At 40.0% G+C, this 16,200-nt stretch overlaps 1 protein-coding gene across 1 annotated transcript in view; it reads right to left on the bottom strand.

The window, feature by feature from the left end:
• MYO1E (myosin IE) overlaps positions 1 to 16,200 on the bottom strand; it is a 202,075-nt gene that overhangs the window by 79,459 nt on the left and 106,416 nt on the right. Inside the window, exon 5 of the mRNA XM_060005875.1 lies at positions 3,410 to 3,497. Within this exon, the coding sequence (XP_059861858.1) occupies positions 3,410 to 3,497 (88 nt within the window). The remainder of the gene's footprint in view (positions 1 to 3,409; positions 3,498 to 16,200) is intronic.

The following is a 16,200-nucleotide window of genomic DNA, read 5'->3' as shown; positions in this document are numbered from 1 at the left end:
CCCGAACTTTCATGTGTGTGAATCACCTGGGAATCTCATTACAATGCAGATGCCGATTCAGTAGGTCTGAGGTGGGGCCCGAGAGTCTGCATTTCGAACCAGCTCCCCGGTGCTGCGGGTTTTGCCAGTTCTTTCCCACTTGAGCAACAAGGGCCGACACTGGATTGTGTGGAACAATTCCTGGCCTACTGGAGGGGAAGAATTTGGTTTTCATACACCCCAATTTGATGTCAGACTGAAAAGTACAGAACACCCCATGGGCAAAGACAGCTCAACAGATAGGAGTTGATGTTGGAGAGGATTTTGAACAAGTGAGTCATTCCTTGTACTTCTAATTATTCACATGCTATGGTTAAACATGTTCCAGAAATAACAAGTCTCTGGCTTGTGCTCTTTAGCTACTGACTAATTTCAAGCCAAGAGCTCTGTATCCTTGTCCTCATAGGAAAACAGGAAGAGAAAAATCAACATGAAACGTCTGCAGTCTGGCCACTAGGTCATCGCCTGCAGCAAACAGGACTAGATGAAGGCACTAACTACTAACTATGTAACAGCCAAAGTGCTCCTCTGCCACCGCCTGGACATTGAGAAGAGGACTGAGAACTGGAATTCCATCAACCAGGCACACGTCGTTAGCAATGGAAGGAAGAGTAAATCATGGATGGTCCCACCATGAAGTTGGTTTCAAAGCTTAGAAAGATACTTCTAAGCATCCTTCTCCTTTAAAAACTCATGGATTTATACAAAATTTGCTTTTCTTTGAAAAATTAATTTTGACTTTGTGGGTCTTCATTAATCTTTCATACTTGTTGTCTGATGGCCAGGCCTGCCTACACCATTTATCAACACTCAACTTCTTGTAGGGACAGAACAAAAGAAAGACCCTTCCTTATCTCTTTCCTTCTTTAATTATTGTCTTTGTAACTGGGAATCTTTATGCATGTATCCATCCATCCCTCCATCAACTATCAAGATGTCCAACAGAATTCTGTGGCATGTGGTAAGCATATAGGGGGAAAAGAGAAAGAGTGAATTAAAGGAGCAGCCCATACACAAAAGAGCATCCTGGATTCCTGGCTCCATGTCCATCTTCTACGGATAGGGCATGGACTTCTACGGATAGGTGGACTGTACCATATCAACCTAAGTCCTAGGGCTGTACCCACTGTCCAACATGGAAGCTGCTGAGCCCATGCAACATGGCCAGTCCCAACCGAGATGTGCTGTAAGTGTAGAACACACACTGGATTCCAAAGATTTAGGACACAAAGGAATGTAAGATAGCTCATTAATTGATTAGTAATTAGATGCTGAAATAATATGGGGATATATTGGGTTAAATAAAATATATTTTAAAAGTGAATTTCATATGCTTTTACTTTTTTTTTACTGTAACTATTCAATTTTAAATTATGCATGTGACATGCACCATCTTTCTACTGGATGGTGCTGCTCTAGCTCTTCCTTTCATTTGGTAGAGGAGGCCACTCTAAGGCCCTTTTACTCTGTGTAAGGAATACTGGCCTCCGCCTTAAGCTTTCTGATCCCCCAGGACAGGATGGAGCACTATTGATTTAGCAGACAGAGCCATAATAAACAATTTCGATGTGTCTTTTTTTTTTTTTTTTTTGCGGTACGCGGGCCTCCCACCGCCGCGGCCTCTCCCGCTGCGGAGCACAGGCTCCAGACGCGCAGGCTCCGCGGCACGTGGGATCCCCCCGGACCGGGGCACGAACCCGTGTCCCCCGCATCGGCAGGCGGACTCCCAACCACTGCGCCAGCAGGGAAGCCCTCGATGTGTCTTTAGTCTACAGCTGACTACGGCAATAACATCACATTAAATGATTCTAACTAAAAACTTAATCTTTTGGGTGAAATCTACCTTGCATCATGATTTCTAATAATAATAATAATAAAAGTTCCCAGCAGTCTGTGCCAGTGATGAGCACTGTGAGTTTGGGCAGCCCCCTGTGGACCTTAGCCCCCATAGCCATCCTCCACTACTCTCTGGGGGTGGGGGTGGGGGGCTTCACCAGTCCTGCTGATGCTGATTCCTCTACCACAACGAGCAAAACTCAAGACAGAAAAGGCTGCATCTACTGCTTTCTTCATGCTGTCCTCTTGAACCTGCCCCTTCTCTGCCCATACTATAATCCCCCCCTTTTCTTTCTCCCTCTCCTGTGTCCTCGTTCTCTGGGTTTCCCCCCTTTCCTAATGTTTCCTGCTAATGCTCTAATCCTTCCTCCTTCCTTTCCTTTCTCCATTTTAAAATCTTTGTAAATTTTTTGAATTGGAGATTTATTCACATCGTTCAGAAAATGAAAGGTTCGCAGCCACTCTCACTTTCTAAGACAGACCGCATTCTGCCTATGGAATGTATTCTCTCTCTAAATAAATCCATCTCTTACCTATCAAAAAAATAAAGTAACATAAAAAATAAAAGGTTTGCGAGGTTCTACATGGACAGATGCCCCTCCCCCAGTCTCCCAGTTTCCTCCCCGGAGAAATCACTATTATCAATTTCTTATGTATCGCTCTAGAGCTATGCTATACACATGCAAACAAATGTAAATATTATAAATATATGTTCTCCTTTTTCTCAAGTGGTAGCACATTATAGGCAATGTTCTGAACTTCGCTTTTTGCAATTCATGATATAGCTTGAAGATCAGTCCCCATCAGTACCTGAAGCTTCATTTTTTATGGCTGTCTAATATTCTAGTCTATTATGAACCATAAATTATTTCCCCATAAATTATATCACCAACTGATGAGCATCTGCCTCCAGTCTTCTCCATCATCAGAAAATGTCACATCAAAGATCTTTACACATGTTATCATTTTGTATACATTTCAGGACACCTAAAGGTTAAATTCTCCCAAGCAGAATTGATGAGTCAAAGGGTGTATGCTTATAGATTTGAAAAATATTGCCGAAATGCCCTCCACAGCAGTGTACTAGTTCATGTTCCTACCAGTAATGTGTTAGAGAGTCTACGCCCCTATGTTTTTACCAGCAGTGTTTAAAATACTACAAAATTGTTGCCATTTTGACAGTTAAGAAATAGTTTTTCAATGTAATTTTAATTTGCATTTCTCTTATTATCACGGGGGTGCGCATATGTTCATGTTTTAAGAGTCATTTATATTTCCTTTTCTATGAGATGGCTCTCGTGCCCTTTGTCTGTTTTACTTCTGGATTTGTGACCTTTTCATCGATTGTATATAATACTCATTACATATTAGGCATCTCCAGCCCATAACATGCTGTTTCTCTGCATATTTCAAGTTTCTTGGTTATAAAACCAACGTCTTCCCTGTGGAAGAAAAATTCTTTTTTAAACAGCAAATGGAGCCTCTTACTTTCACACAGCGCAAAGTCTCACAATGGGCCCTAGCACCAGCTCACCTGGACTTTGGGGCCTCCTCCAGACACCCTGGAGATGTAGCTCATGATGTATTTGGCAGCCACGGTCTTTCCAGCACCACTTTCACCACTAAGGAAAGAAAGACAAAAATACCCACCTGTGAAGTGGCTCATGACCAGCTCCCTTTCCTCTGAAAAGACCCCCTCAAAACAAAACCCAAAACAAAAGGAAACAGGCAGAAAGGAATTCAGTAAAAAATGCACAATACTGGTTGAGAAAGTTAAATCACAGCAGGATCAGGTTACCTCCCTGACTTGTATGATCACTATTAACATGGTGTGTGGGCCAGTGTTCTGATAACCATCACTGTGTACGGGACAGACAATTCAGCATTCTAAATGCCCAATAATAGGAGGAAGCATGAACAGGAACATTACGGAACATCAGAAGGACAGACTAGACAGATTACAACTGACAGGAAGATTGTAAACACTGCGGGAGAAAAGCACACGAAGTAGTGTTATGTGAAATAGATCAGATTCAGATTATATGTAAAACAGGGTTAAAAAACTGTAAAGAAAAAAAAGCACATAAGAAAAATATTAGCAGAGGTTTTGGTAAAGGAAAAGATACTGTGGGAGACTTCTTTCAGTTCATTATTTTCCAAACTTTTAGTAATCACATGTCTCTTCTCTCATTAAAAAAAAGAAAAAGTAGGCACTCTCTGGTTTCAAACCAGCCTTGAACTGATGCAAGCAACTTTATTTTAGAAGTTCTAAAATTAAATGATGAGGTAATATTAATCACATCCTGCATAACAAAGACTACTTCCGTTTGGTGGCCTTACTGCATAGGGAAAGCCTTTTGTTAAAATACCGTATAGTCAGATCTTCAAAATTCCCGTTTCTTCCCCCAAAATCCCCTTGAACTGATGGCGACCTCAATTCAAAACATGCTTAAGTCAGTCAGATTTCTCATCTCTCCATTGGTAGCCTTTGTACTTCCATGATAGAATTAGATGAAAGGAATCCATTATCATGAAAAATCATGGTGAAATTTAACATGAAAAATTCAGGCTGCTGTGAGTTCCTAAGACACTATTTTTGTTTGCTATCGGTGATCAAGAATTTTGGGGTACAGAGCAAATATTCTGTGAACACCCAACCTAATGAACTGTTACCAATTGCTTAGGTACTCAAGAAAAGAGCAAACACTTGCTTAGGGTCCAACCAAGCCAGGTGGCCCCCATCCCCAAAAGGAAACTGAAATAAATTTGGAAATAATTTGCTCTTTCGAAACAAAACAAAACGAGGATTAGAGTCACCACCATAGCAAAAGTCAGAACTCTGTTGAATTTCTTTGAACTAATATGTTATATGCTTAATTAGAGAGATTATAGGGAAGAATGAGGGAACCATCCTCTGTGAGGACTTCTAAAGGTCTGACTCCATCTGTGCAACTCATTCAGCATCCTAGTACTCAGCTCCTGACCTCCAGGTCACACGAATACAGAAACCAAACTGGTATTTCATAAGATATGGCGGAAAGTAGAAAACTAATGAGCCTGGGATGACGTGTCACACTGATTACAGAGCCATGCTTTCTCACAGGCACAAGTAGGTATAATAAATATTTCAGCTCCATGAGGAAGTTATCTGTTCAAATGGTCCATGTAATCAGAAGATTTATACCCTAGATCCAAGGTCAAAACATGCACTCTCACTCATTTGAAGCATAGGTTTGTTAACAATGAAACTCCATTTTATAATGTTGTAAATCACGTGAACATTCAAGAATACTGGAAAGTCCAAGAGTACAATGGTACAACCAGCCTATATAATATTACACAGACATTTAAAATAATTAGAAAACTATGTGGCAACATAAAAACAGTGCAATTAAGGCTAAGTGGCAACATAAGCAGAAGACACTGTACCTATAACGTGATTACAACTATGTAAAAATAATGTATGGACAAGAACAGAAATGCAACAAGGAAAAAGAAACAGTTCTGACTTGTTGGGGGGCTGATATCTGGACGATTCTTGTTTCTTTTGATGTGATTTCTCTTAAGGTTTAAAGTTTTGAGAGAGACAATTACCCATACAGTTCATATTTTTAAAAAATATGGGACTTCCCTGGTGGTCCAGTGGTTAAGACTCTGTGCTTCCACGGCAGGGGGCATGTGTTCGATCCCTGGTTGGGGTAGTTCCACATGCTGTGCAGTGTGGCCAAGGATAAAAATAAAAAAAGAGGAACAGAAAAAAAACAGAAAACAAAAAAGCCCCCAGCATTTCCAGAAAAAGTGGAATCGCACATCATAATGATAATCAACAGGATTAATTTCTTTAGATTATTACTATGTCATGAGTACACAACTTTCGTATTTAGAATTCCTTAGAGAAAGCTGTGTGTAAAAGAGAAAAGGAAAAAAAACAATAAATCCTATTAGAATTACTAAATGAAAGTATAATAATGTCCCCACTGTGTCTTTGGTTAGTAGTATGATTAGACATAAAATATTTTGTGTCTTTTGTTGAAAGAAAAAAAAAGGAAGAATAATGGAAAGTAACTCATTTCATATATTAAAATAAGTATGCCAGGTACATTAATAGGACATCTACATTCTCAGTAACACTGATATTTTTCAGAAGATTTAAAATAATTAGCTATGGCTGAACTTTGATCGGAATTTTCATTTCTTGGATTCAATTTACAGATGCTTAAAAAGAAATTTTATTGATCAGAGGCCGGTAATTTGCTCAGAATACGGTACAAGAATGGAGTGCTCCGTAATTACTTGAAGCTTACAGTATACATAACCATAATTACATTGGCCCTTTCAGGGAAAAAACTGTTTCTTCCCCTGGACTAAAACCCATGTTAAAAGAATGTGAAGGTATCAGACAGATTATACAGCATATGTGAAATTATTTGCTTTGCATCTCACAGCAATTAGAGCAATTTGCTTTGTTTATGGTTATAAGGTCTTTCTTAAGTGCCTTCACTTGACTACTAAAGTGGACCAAAAAATACTCTAGAAATGTATGTGCCTTAAAATTAGAAAAATGTCCCAGTGGTCCCTAAGTCCAGCAGCCTATCAGAATCCTCAAAGTACTTAAAAAATGCCCATGTCTGGGCCTGTCTTCAGACCTGCTGAATCCTGGTCTCCAAGGACAGGGCCTAGAAATAAGGATTTCTAACAAACTCCCTAGTTCTCATATAGCTGGCTGGGAACCAGCTAAACGAATGTAAAACGCAGTCAAGACAGATTTCATAGGAAACGTCAATTCAAATAGGAAATAATGTAATGTTTCTGACTGCATTCACTATACAAATGGAAACATATGCTACAATTTCAAAGAAATGGAAAGAATGTTGGGGGGTGGGGTGGGGGTGGAGCTATTTACAATGATACATTAATAATTGGATTCAAAGACTATAATTGTTTTTCTTAGTCTGAAGGTTATTCCACACTTAAAAATCAATAGTGTTTTCAATTCAGTTCAACTGATTCTAGCAAATGTAAAAATATCTTAGTCGTATTTGGGGGTGGGTATCCCAGAGAATAGGTAGAGTCGACCATTCCTCCTATCTCCCCCTTGCTAGTCTCAAAATCTCTCTGCTGGTTCTGACCACACTAGCTGTTGTTCCCTTGTAACTGTTCAAGTTAATGTAATTGAAATGCTGCTCTGCCTACTTTACATTTATTTGCACTTTAGAAAGGATAAAAATTTAAAACAAAAATTGTATGTGCATTTGCTTACCCAGCATGCACTGTCTAAGTGCCTCCTCGTGCCAAGGGCGAGGCTGGGATGAAATGTGTCTCCTGCCCTGGAGGGCATGTGCACCAACACTGTGATAACACCTTGGAGATATGGGTACAGTTTTAGGGATTCCTGAATTTGTATTAGGAAAAGATTCCTAAAGAAATGCACAAGCTAAGTCAAGTCACACTACTTACATTTCAACGAGACAGATAAAGTTAGCCAGGTAGGGGAATGAGGGTGTGTGCGTGTGTATGTGTGTGTGCGTGTGTACATGCACACGCACAGGCAAGCATCAGAGGGCGGCATTCCTGCCCAGAGTGAATGATTGATAAGACAATGAAGTTATGAAAATTCCCACTGGGTCCTACTCTCTTAGACCTGACTTTTTTCTTTTCTTATATAGGGACATATTCGTATTAAACTTGACTCTTATTTCAGAAGGTATAACCCAAGGGTAAAAAACACAGAGATTGTTTAAAAACTTTTTTCTAATTCTACAGTTATAAAAGATAAACATATTGGTGACTGAAAAAGAGTCCAGATGAGAAATAACATCAATTCCAAAGGAGATTTGAAAGCAAACTAAAATTTTGCAGATGTATTGACTGTAGCATGTGTCCGCTGGGTGGGTAAGGCATGTCAAGGATTGCTCTAAGGGCTTCAATCATGTGATCTGGATAATAGCCCTGTGAGGTAGGGACTATTCTTATTCCCATTATTTGATGAAAAAGGCTAAGCAGCTTGCTCAGGGACACAGAGCTAGTGAATGGCATCACTAGGAAAGGACCTGAGATAGTTTAAATCAGAAGCCTGAGCTATACTGCTTCAGATGAAGGTCTATATTTAGATAGTCAATTAAAATCAACAAAGTGTCCTAAAGAACTCCATGAATAGCACAGTTCATAGTATAATCAAACTTTTAGTTACTGAGTTTTTACTGATACACACCCCTTGAAGCAAGGCTTCTGCCAAAACACTTATTATCTCACACACAGTCGGAGCTAACAAATAATAATAGCCTGCATCACTGTGCTCACAAGACAAGATGCAACCGGGAAGGAGAAACACATCAAACAAGATTCTGGACAGACTTCTCCAAAGACTCAATTCACACACACCCTTCCTGGCAGCCCTACTGGATCTGGGAAAGAAATAAGTCTGAAGTGAAGCATCTCTGTTGCCCATCCGAAGGGTTCCAGGGCTGAGAGAAAGGGGTGATCTGTCAGAGCCTGTGATGACACTGAAAAGTAGAGCCTCAAGTACATGCAACGGCTGGAAGTATAAAATACAAAATCAGACAGACATGCCAACACGACTGAGTAAATGATAAAAATTCATTAACATAATGAGGAAAGTGAGATAAGACAACTGTTACTTCTTCCAAATGAATTAGTATTGTCAGGCAGACACAATTATCACCTATGGTCTGCCAAGAAAGTGGCCCCGGGGCAATGCTCACGTTGGCCCAGCCTGATGCAATAGGAAAAACCCAATGTTTAGTCTGAACACCAAGTTTCAGCCCCAGCTCAGCTACTTATTAGCTCTGCAATTCCTTTTACTGTTACTACCAGGTATTTTACATCACTCCTTAACCGTTAAAAACAATTTTTTATATGTATTTCCTCATTCAATAGCTTTCCTTTAAGGTATTAATCCCCATTTTGCAGATGAAGTGACCGAGGTTTGCAGAAGTCGCACACTTTCGACAGAACAGAATAACAAGTCTACCCCGTGACTCAACCCCAGAGATCTTTCCACCGTACCCCATGACCATGGGCAGTAACAGGTTACTAACCAGAAAACCTGACACCTGCTGGCTCAAAGCAGCAGAGAAAAGTGGAGAGAGTGTACTAGGGGAGCCAGGCAGCCCTGGCTTGAGGCATGGCTTTGCCACATTTCAAATGTGAGACGTTTAACATGTTTCATTACCTCTCTGAGACTCGGTTCTCTGATCTGCAAAAAGGGGGGTTGTAATACCTAGTTTACTAGGTTGTAAATGATATAAGTAAAAGATGCTGAGATGCAAAGCAAATACTTAAAAAGGGGTTATTATTATGATTATAGATAATATATTAATTAGCTAATGAGTCAGGCTTCCTGAATAACACTCTTTGACGAAGCCTGGTCAGGGAACTTGGGGTAGAAGGGCACATTTGAGCCCCCAGCTCTTCAAATCCACAGCCAGAGGGCAGGCCTCATGCAGACCCCACCGTCAGGGGTGTGAGCTAACTGGGCCTCCCAAAGCCAGGCCAGAGGGACAGGGAGCCTCAAAGGATGCTGGTGCTGGGATAAACAAGAAATTGGGTGGACCGAAAGAAACAGAAAAGAGTTCCAATGCTAATAATAAAAGGCTCCTGAAATACATCAAAGACAGGAAGTCAGCTTGAGAATCCATGAGACACTTGACAGTGCTGAGGCAGAGAGCAGAGATAAGACATAAGCCAAATATTAGAAGTGATCTGATTTTTAACATTATTTAAATCTTTAATCTTTACTCCTGCAAATCTTAGGGATCCCAAACCCAAAATGTCTCTTGAAGAAGATAGTTCAGAAATCTTAGATCCAATAGTGACAACTATCTCCTTTTCCTCTATGAAAATTCTCATATTCACTCAGTCACCAAATCTTTTGATGCGCCTTCAAAAGATCTCTCACGTCTTTATCTCTAAAAAAAATATTTATTTGGCACATATTCAGGATACAACCTACCAAGACTTTGCAAATGTTGTATACACTAAGAACAGAACACCCTACTTTTCAGAAAAGCAACTGCTTAAGAATATTTCGAGCAAAAAAGATCAGAAACTGGATCAAATGTGATGCTCTCAAATCAACATCACGTTTTTTTAAACGCGCTAGGACAGCAAGAACGGATGCAGGCCAAAAGTGGAATTCACTTTTGATGGCAGCAATAAAACTTCCACATAAATGTTCTCTAAGACCCTGTAAGTCTTTCCAGAGGTCAGCTGGCAAGGGCTGCAGAAATGCCTCTGGCCACAGCGCCATGGTCCGGTCTGGTGATACAGAGATGGTAGAGAATATGAGAAAAACTTGCCGTTTCTCCTTCCCCTCTTACCACACCATGATTATTTTATTCAGTAAATTTACATAGATGTCTCTGATAGGTCCAAAGGTACCACATATGCAATTCTAAAACACAAATCCAAATTCTGGATTCCGGAGCACAGAAAACTATTGAGTTAAGCAGATCTGGGTTGCTCATTTACTGGGCTCATGGGTGGATACCTGTGTCTTCAGGTGCTCATCATTGTCAATGATACTAATGTAGCTACAACTGTTGTGTCTTTCTCTTGGCACTGCCTGGAGTCCACATTCACTTCCTATTCCTTTAATTCCTTCAGAGGCTTATGGAATGTCACACATCAGTTTCCTCTTTGCCTTTCCAACTCCGGTCAGGCCCTCAAAACCTCACTACATATCTGATTTGCTCAAGATCCCATCACTTTTCTACCCCTAGACTCGTCTTTGTGAACCAGCCTTCCGTGGTATCGTGTCTCTGCTCAGAGACCTGCAAGACATCACCAAGGCCTGAAGGTTTATCTGCAGATCACCCAGCCTGGGAATGAGGATTTCAGGAGGCTTAGTCTTGGTGCTCAACTAGAACAAATTGGGGGGCTTGAAAAAAGATATTGGATGCCCTGAGTCCACCATAAATCAGTTGAAAGAGAATTTTGAGAAGGGTAGCCTAGATGTCTTTATAGGCTCTGAGCGAACAGCGCAATTCAGGAATGGGAGATATTTATCCCTGGAAAGTTAAATTAGTGAACGCAAGGCACAGTGGATGAAATTGGCATCAACGGCAGCCACTCTCCCTGACCTGTCTGCCAGTGAGCTCTTGGGGAAGACTTGGGAAACATTAAGGCAAATCCTGGCTGTTTATTCCTGATAGAACTTAACCTACTGCATGGTAGGGGCTGACAGGACAAAGGGTAGGTTAATACAAAGGGGTTGGCCTACACGGAGTCAGGACAGGAAAAATCAACAGCAGACACGATGGGTTTTCCCCAAGTAAACAGACTACTGAGGGGCAGCCTACTGTCTCCAGATAAAAGTGGGGGCCATGACGTGACGACATTAGCCACTGTGATCATCCCTCGGCTCGGAATCCAACCCTCTAATGGTAATCCAGCAACCCTCACGGACTGTGTTCCAGGGAAATAATCAACAGAGCAGTCCACCACAAGCAGAATTCTCCTTATAAAATCATGAACTGGGGTCTAATTCACACTCACTTGTGAGTCTGGTTGGCCAGTCAGTCAACCTGAGGCTGCTCAACTCCAGCTATTTTGACAAATCAAGTCTGTACATGTTTGCAAAACTCAGGACCAACAACTGATCAACAACAAAGGAGGCAAGAATATACAATGGAGAAAGGACAGCCTCTTCAATAAGTGGTGCTGGGAAAACTGGACAGCTACATGTAAAAGGATGAAACTAGAACACTCCCTAACACCACACACAAAAATAAACTCAAAATGGATTAAAGACCTAAACTTAAGACCAGATACTATAAAACTCCCAGAGGAAAACATAGGCAGAACACTCTCTGACATAAATCGCAGCAATATTTTTTGGATCCGTCTCCTAAAGCAAAGGAAAGAAAAGCAAAAATAAACAAATGGGATCTAATTAAGCTTAAGAGCTTTTGCACAGCAAAGGAAACCGCTGACAAAATGAAAGACAACCTACTGAATGGGAGAAAATATTTGCAAATGAAATGACCAATAAGGGGTTAATATCCAACATATATAAACAGCTCATAGAATTCAACATCAAAGAAATAAACAACCTGATAAAAAATGGGCAGAAGAACTGAACATTTTTCCAAAGAGGAAATGCAGATGGCCAACAGGCACATGAAAAGATGCTCAACATCACTAATTACCAGAGAAATGCAAATCAAAACCACAATGAGATATCCCCTCACACATGTCAGAATGGCCATCACCGAAAAGAACACAACTAACAAATGTTGGCGAGGATGTGGAGAAAAGGGAACCCTCATACACTGCTGGTGGGAATATAGATTGGTGCAACCACTGTGGAAAAAAGTATGGAAGTTTTTCAAAAAACTAAAAATAGAACTACTCTAATAGAATGACCCAGCAATTTCACTCTTGGGTATATATCTGAAAAAAATAAAAACACCAATTGGAAAAGACACATGTACTCCAATGTTCATTGCAGCATTACTTACAATTGCCAAGACACGGAAGCAACCTAAGTGTCCATCAACAGATGAATGGATAAAGAAGATGTAGTATATATACACAATGCAATATTCTTCAGCCATAAAAAAGAAATTTTGCCTTTGCAGCAGCATGGATGGACTTGGAGGGCATTATGCTAAGTGACACAAGTCAGACAGAGAAATACAAATACAAATGACATCACTTATATGTGGAATCTAATAAATACAACAAACTAGTGAATGTAACATAAAAGAAACAGACTCACAGAGAGAACAAACTAGTGGTTATCAGTGGGAGGTGGGGAGGGGCAAGATAGTGGTGGGAGATTAAGGAGTACAAACTAATATGTATAAAGTAAGCTACAAGGATATATGGGACAACACAGGGAATATAGCCAATATTTTATAGTAACTATAAAGGGAGTATATACTTTAAAAATTGTGAATCACTATATTATACACCTGTGCATATTACCGTACATCAGCTATACTTCAATTAAAAAAACAAACTCAGGGCCAAGGCTTGGATGGAGGTCTGCACTTGAGAAAGCCGCTTGTCTTCTTCCTTGATTTCTTTCTTTTTAAATTCAATTTGTTACACTGATTTCTATCCAGAAATAATCAGCTGCCAGTCCATCCTGTCACTGCATCCACCTCTTCAGAAAACGTAAGATTGGGATGGAACTGATAAGATTGCTTCTATGTGCTGCATTATCCCATCTAAGCGTACACATTTCATGGTCATCACTTCGTAATGTACAGCTATATCGAATCATTATGTTGTACATCTAGATCTAACATAGTCCTGTAGGTCAACCAAACTTCAATTTTAAAAAAACCATAAATTTTTTTTCTTATATTAATATAATTTTCTTTTTAAAAACTTCTTTAAATGTATTTGACCTTCATTTCAGTTTCTTCTATAGCATGATTTAAAATGCATAAAATATGTATTATCCTGGAAATCCCAAATATATTTCTCTCTAAAGCTAAATGCTTTAAACAAAAAATATTTATATACATTATTAATAAAATGTTTAACAAACCAGATACAAAAATTTAATAATTAATTTTAAAATTAAAAATAGATAAATAAAAGATAAACCATATGCATTTCATCATGTAGATGAGGTCATATACCAGGGAAAATAGAAAGTGAAAGTCTAAAAGAACACCAGAGGATTAGATCATCATTAATTTTTAATTTCCTAATTAAAGGATACTAAAAATTCCTAGTCTCTCCAGCTACGGCAGAAGCCCTTTGCACAAGGAGCAGACTTTTCTTCCAGCCCCCAGGAAAATTGGTATTGTTTGTTTTCTGTTCACAAGTGCATTCAGGTAGGCAGCACTGGACTCAGCCCTAGCTGAATGAGCACCCAGCTCTCCCATGTCAGTAGCTGCAAACTTGGGCTTCTCTACCCAGAACAGCATTTCCCTGCCTTCCCTTCCCTCAAGCACTATTTGGAAGAGTTCCAAAACCCCCAAAGCAGGCGAGACCTCAGAGGTCATCTGGTCAATCAGTTCACTCCTAAGTGAAGACACGAGGCCCAGATGAGTGTTAGGTTTGCTGCCCAGGATCACAGAGCTGGTGAGAGTGAACCACAGCACAGCAGATAGCAAATCTACTTTCTCAAAGCAGATGAAGCACAGCTCTTGGGTAGTAAAGAAATTTGTCTGGGGTCTTTGGGAACTGGCCAGTAATTTATGATTAAGAGCTTTGGAAAGCCGTGTCTAAGTTCTGACCCAGGGAGAAAATGGAGGCTACAGATATTGGACCAAATCTTCAGGACGGCTGGAGACTACTGGTCAGTCATGCAGGAAGTTTGTGATTGAGCCCAAATAAAATCTCTGGACAGCAAAGGCTTGGGTGAACTTCCTAGTTGGCAATACTGTCAACTCCCACACCACGAATGGAAGGAGGAAACACCATCCATGACTCCACGGGGAGAGGATGCCCAGAAGCATCACACGTGGACCTCTCCCAGACCTTGCCCTTGTGTCTCTACTCTTTTCTGGTCCTGCTTTGTATCCTTTTGCTCTAATAAAATGGTAACCATAGGGTACAGTGCTTTCATGAGGTTTGTGAGCCATTCTAGTAAATTACTGAAATTGAGGGGTTGGTGGGAACCCTGGAACTTGCAGCTGGTGTCTTGTGGAGGACTGTGCCTTTCACGTGTGAAGTCTGGCTTGACTTAGGGTGGTTAGTGTCAGAAGTCAAAGCAGCTCCCTGTTCCACCATCTCCTATATTAAAGCACAGACACTGCAATAGAAATCCCTGGAGCAGGGCCTTCAAGTCTTTGCCGCCTGAACACTGGAAAAAAAGATCCTACAAGTGGGCATGTGTCCTGCTTCAGGGCAAGTGTCCTGCTTCAGGGCAAGTGTACCCTGCACGACAGACTGAGGGGATCCAAGAGAGGGAAAGGGTTGGGCTACGAAATAAAGAAGTAGCTCCAAACGGGAGAAGCTCATGCAACAAGACCATTCCCTTCCTCCTCATCTCACTAGGGGCCCAGGAGGAAGGAAAAAGGGCAAGGGAATATGATAGAAAACTCATCCTATCCTCTCTCATTTAATTCAAGTCAAGAAAACACCTCCCACCTCTCTATTGGCCAGTGACCTCCACTTGGGGTCAAACAGAAGCATTTCCGATTCAGCAACCAAACTCAACACCCAGTGTTCCTTCCAGAACCTGCAGCTAATTAAATATTTAGATCTAACTTCCAATTTACAGAAGACTGAAGGAACTAGAGTAACGAGACCATGAGGAAGCAACTGGACCAATCTAAAAGGTGTCTATAGGAAAAGTGGGTTGGTCTCTTGAACCAAGTCAACGGAAAAAAAAAATAATGGGAGAGGGGAACTGTGGTAGGATTAAAAAAATGACTCATAACCAAATGCAGCCAGTGTTCCTTGATTTACATAAACTGGCAAGAAAGGACATGTGTGCCACAATCACAGAAATTTACATAGAGACTGCTTATCTTTAGATGATATTAAGTTAGTATTAATTATTTAGTTGTGATAATGGTATTGGGGCTAAGTTAGAAAACGTTATTTTCTACACATGCATAGAGAAACATTTAGAGGTAAGATGTCATGAAGTCTGTATCTTGAAATGCTTCAATGTTTTTGTTTTATAGTTTTGACTTTGGAGCCCTGTAATGATTTACACAATTATATAACAAAATTAAAATTTACAAAATTTAAACTCCTAAAACCCAAAATGAAATGAATGAATCAACTGTAGTTCAAGTTGGCATGTTAATGACACAGAAAAGAATTAATTTAAGGGACTTTTAAAACCCAATATTTTGACTGTACATCCTAAGGACCAGAAAGAACAAAAAAATTTTAAGTGAATTCAGTATTGCTACGAATAATGTTGGTATTGTCACCTTCAAGCATTAACAGAATTACTTTATTTGCTTTATCCCATTATTTACTATGTAATATATATTATTTATGTATAAGTATACGTATATATACTTATTTATAGTTTTATGCACCTACACATTATAGAGCAAGTAACGGTAATAATGTCATCAGAAATCGAGGTTTTCAACGTAAGAAAAATGCAGATACAAATATAAAAACCAAAGAAGTAAAAACCCTATCATCTTAAAAATGAACTGGGGGATTTCCCTGGCAGTCCAGTGGTTAAGACTCTGCAATTCCACTGCAGGGGGGAACAGGTTCGATCCCTGGTCTGGGAAACAAGATATCACATGCTGCGGGGCGAAAAAATTACAAAAAAAAAAAAAAAGAACTGGACATTATCAGTACGGACTCATGTTTCATTTTTTTCTTAAAAAGTTCATATTCCTTGCCTTTGTTCTCTGAAAAGCATAA

This window comes from Delphinus delphis, chromosome 2 (assembly GCF_949987515.2).
Source record: "Delphinus delphis chromosome 2, mDelDel1.2, whole genome shotgun sequence".
Classification (NCBI taxonomy): domain Eukaryota; kingdom Metazoa; phylum Chordata; class Mammalia; order Artiodactyla; family Delphinidae; genus Delphinus; species Delphinus delphis.
This window is presented reverse-complemented; position numbering and strand designations above follow the sequence as displayed.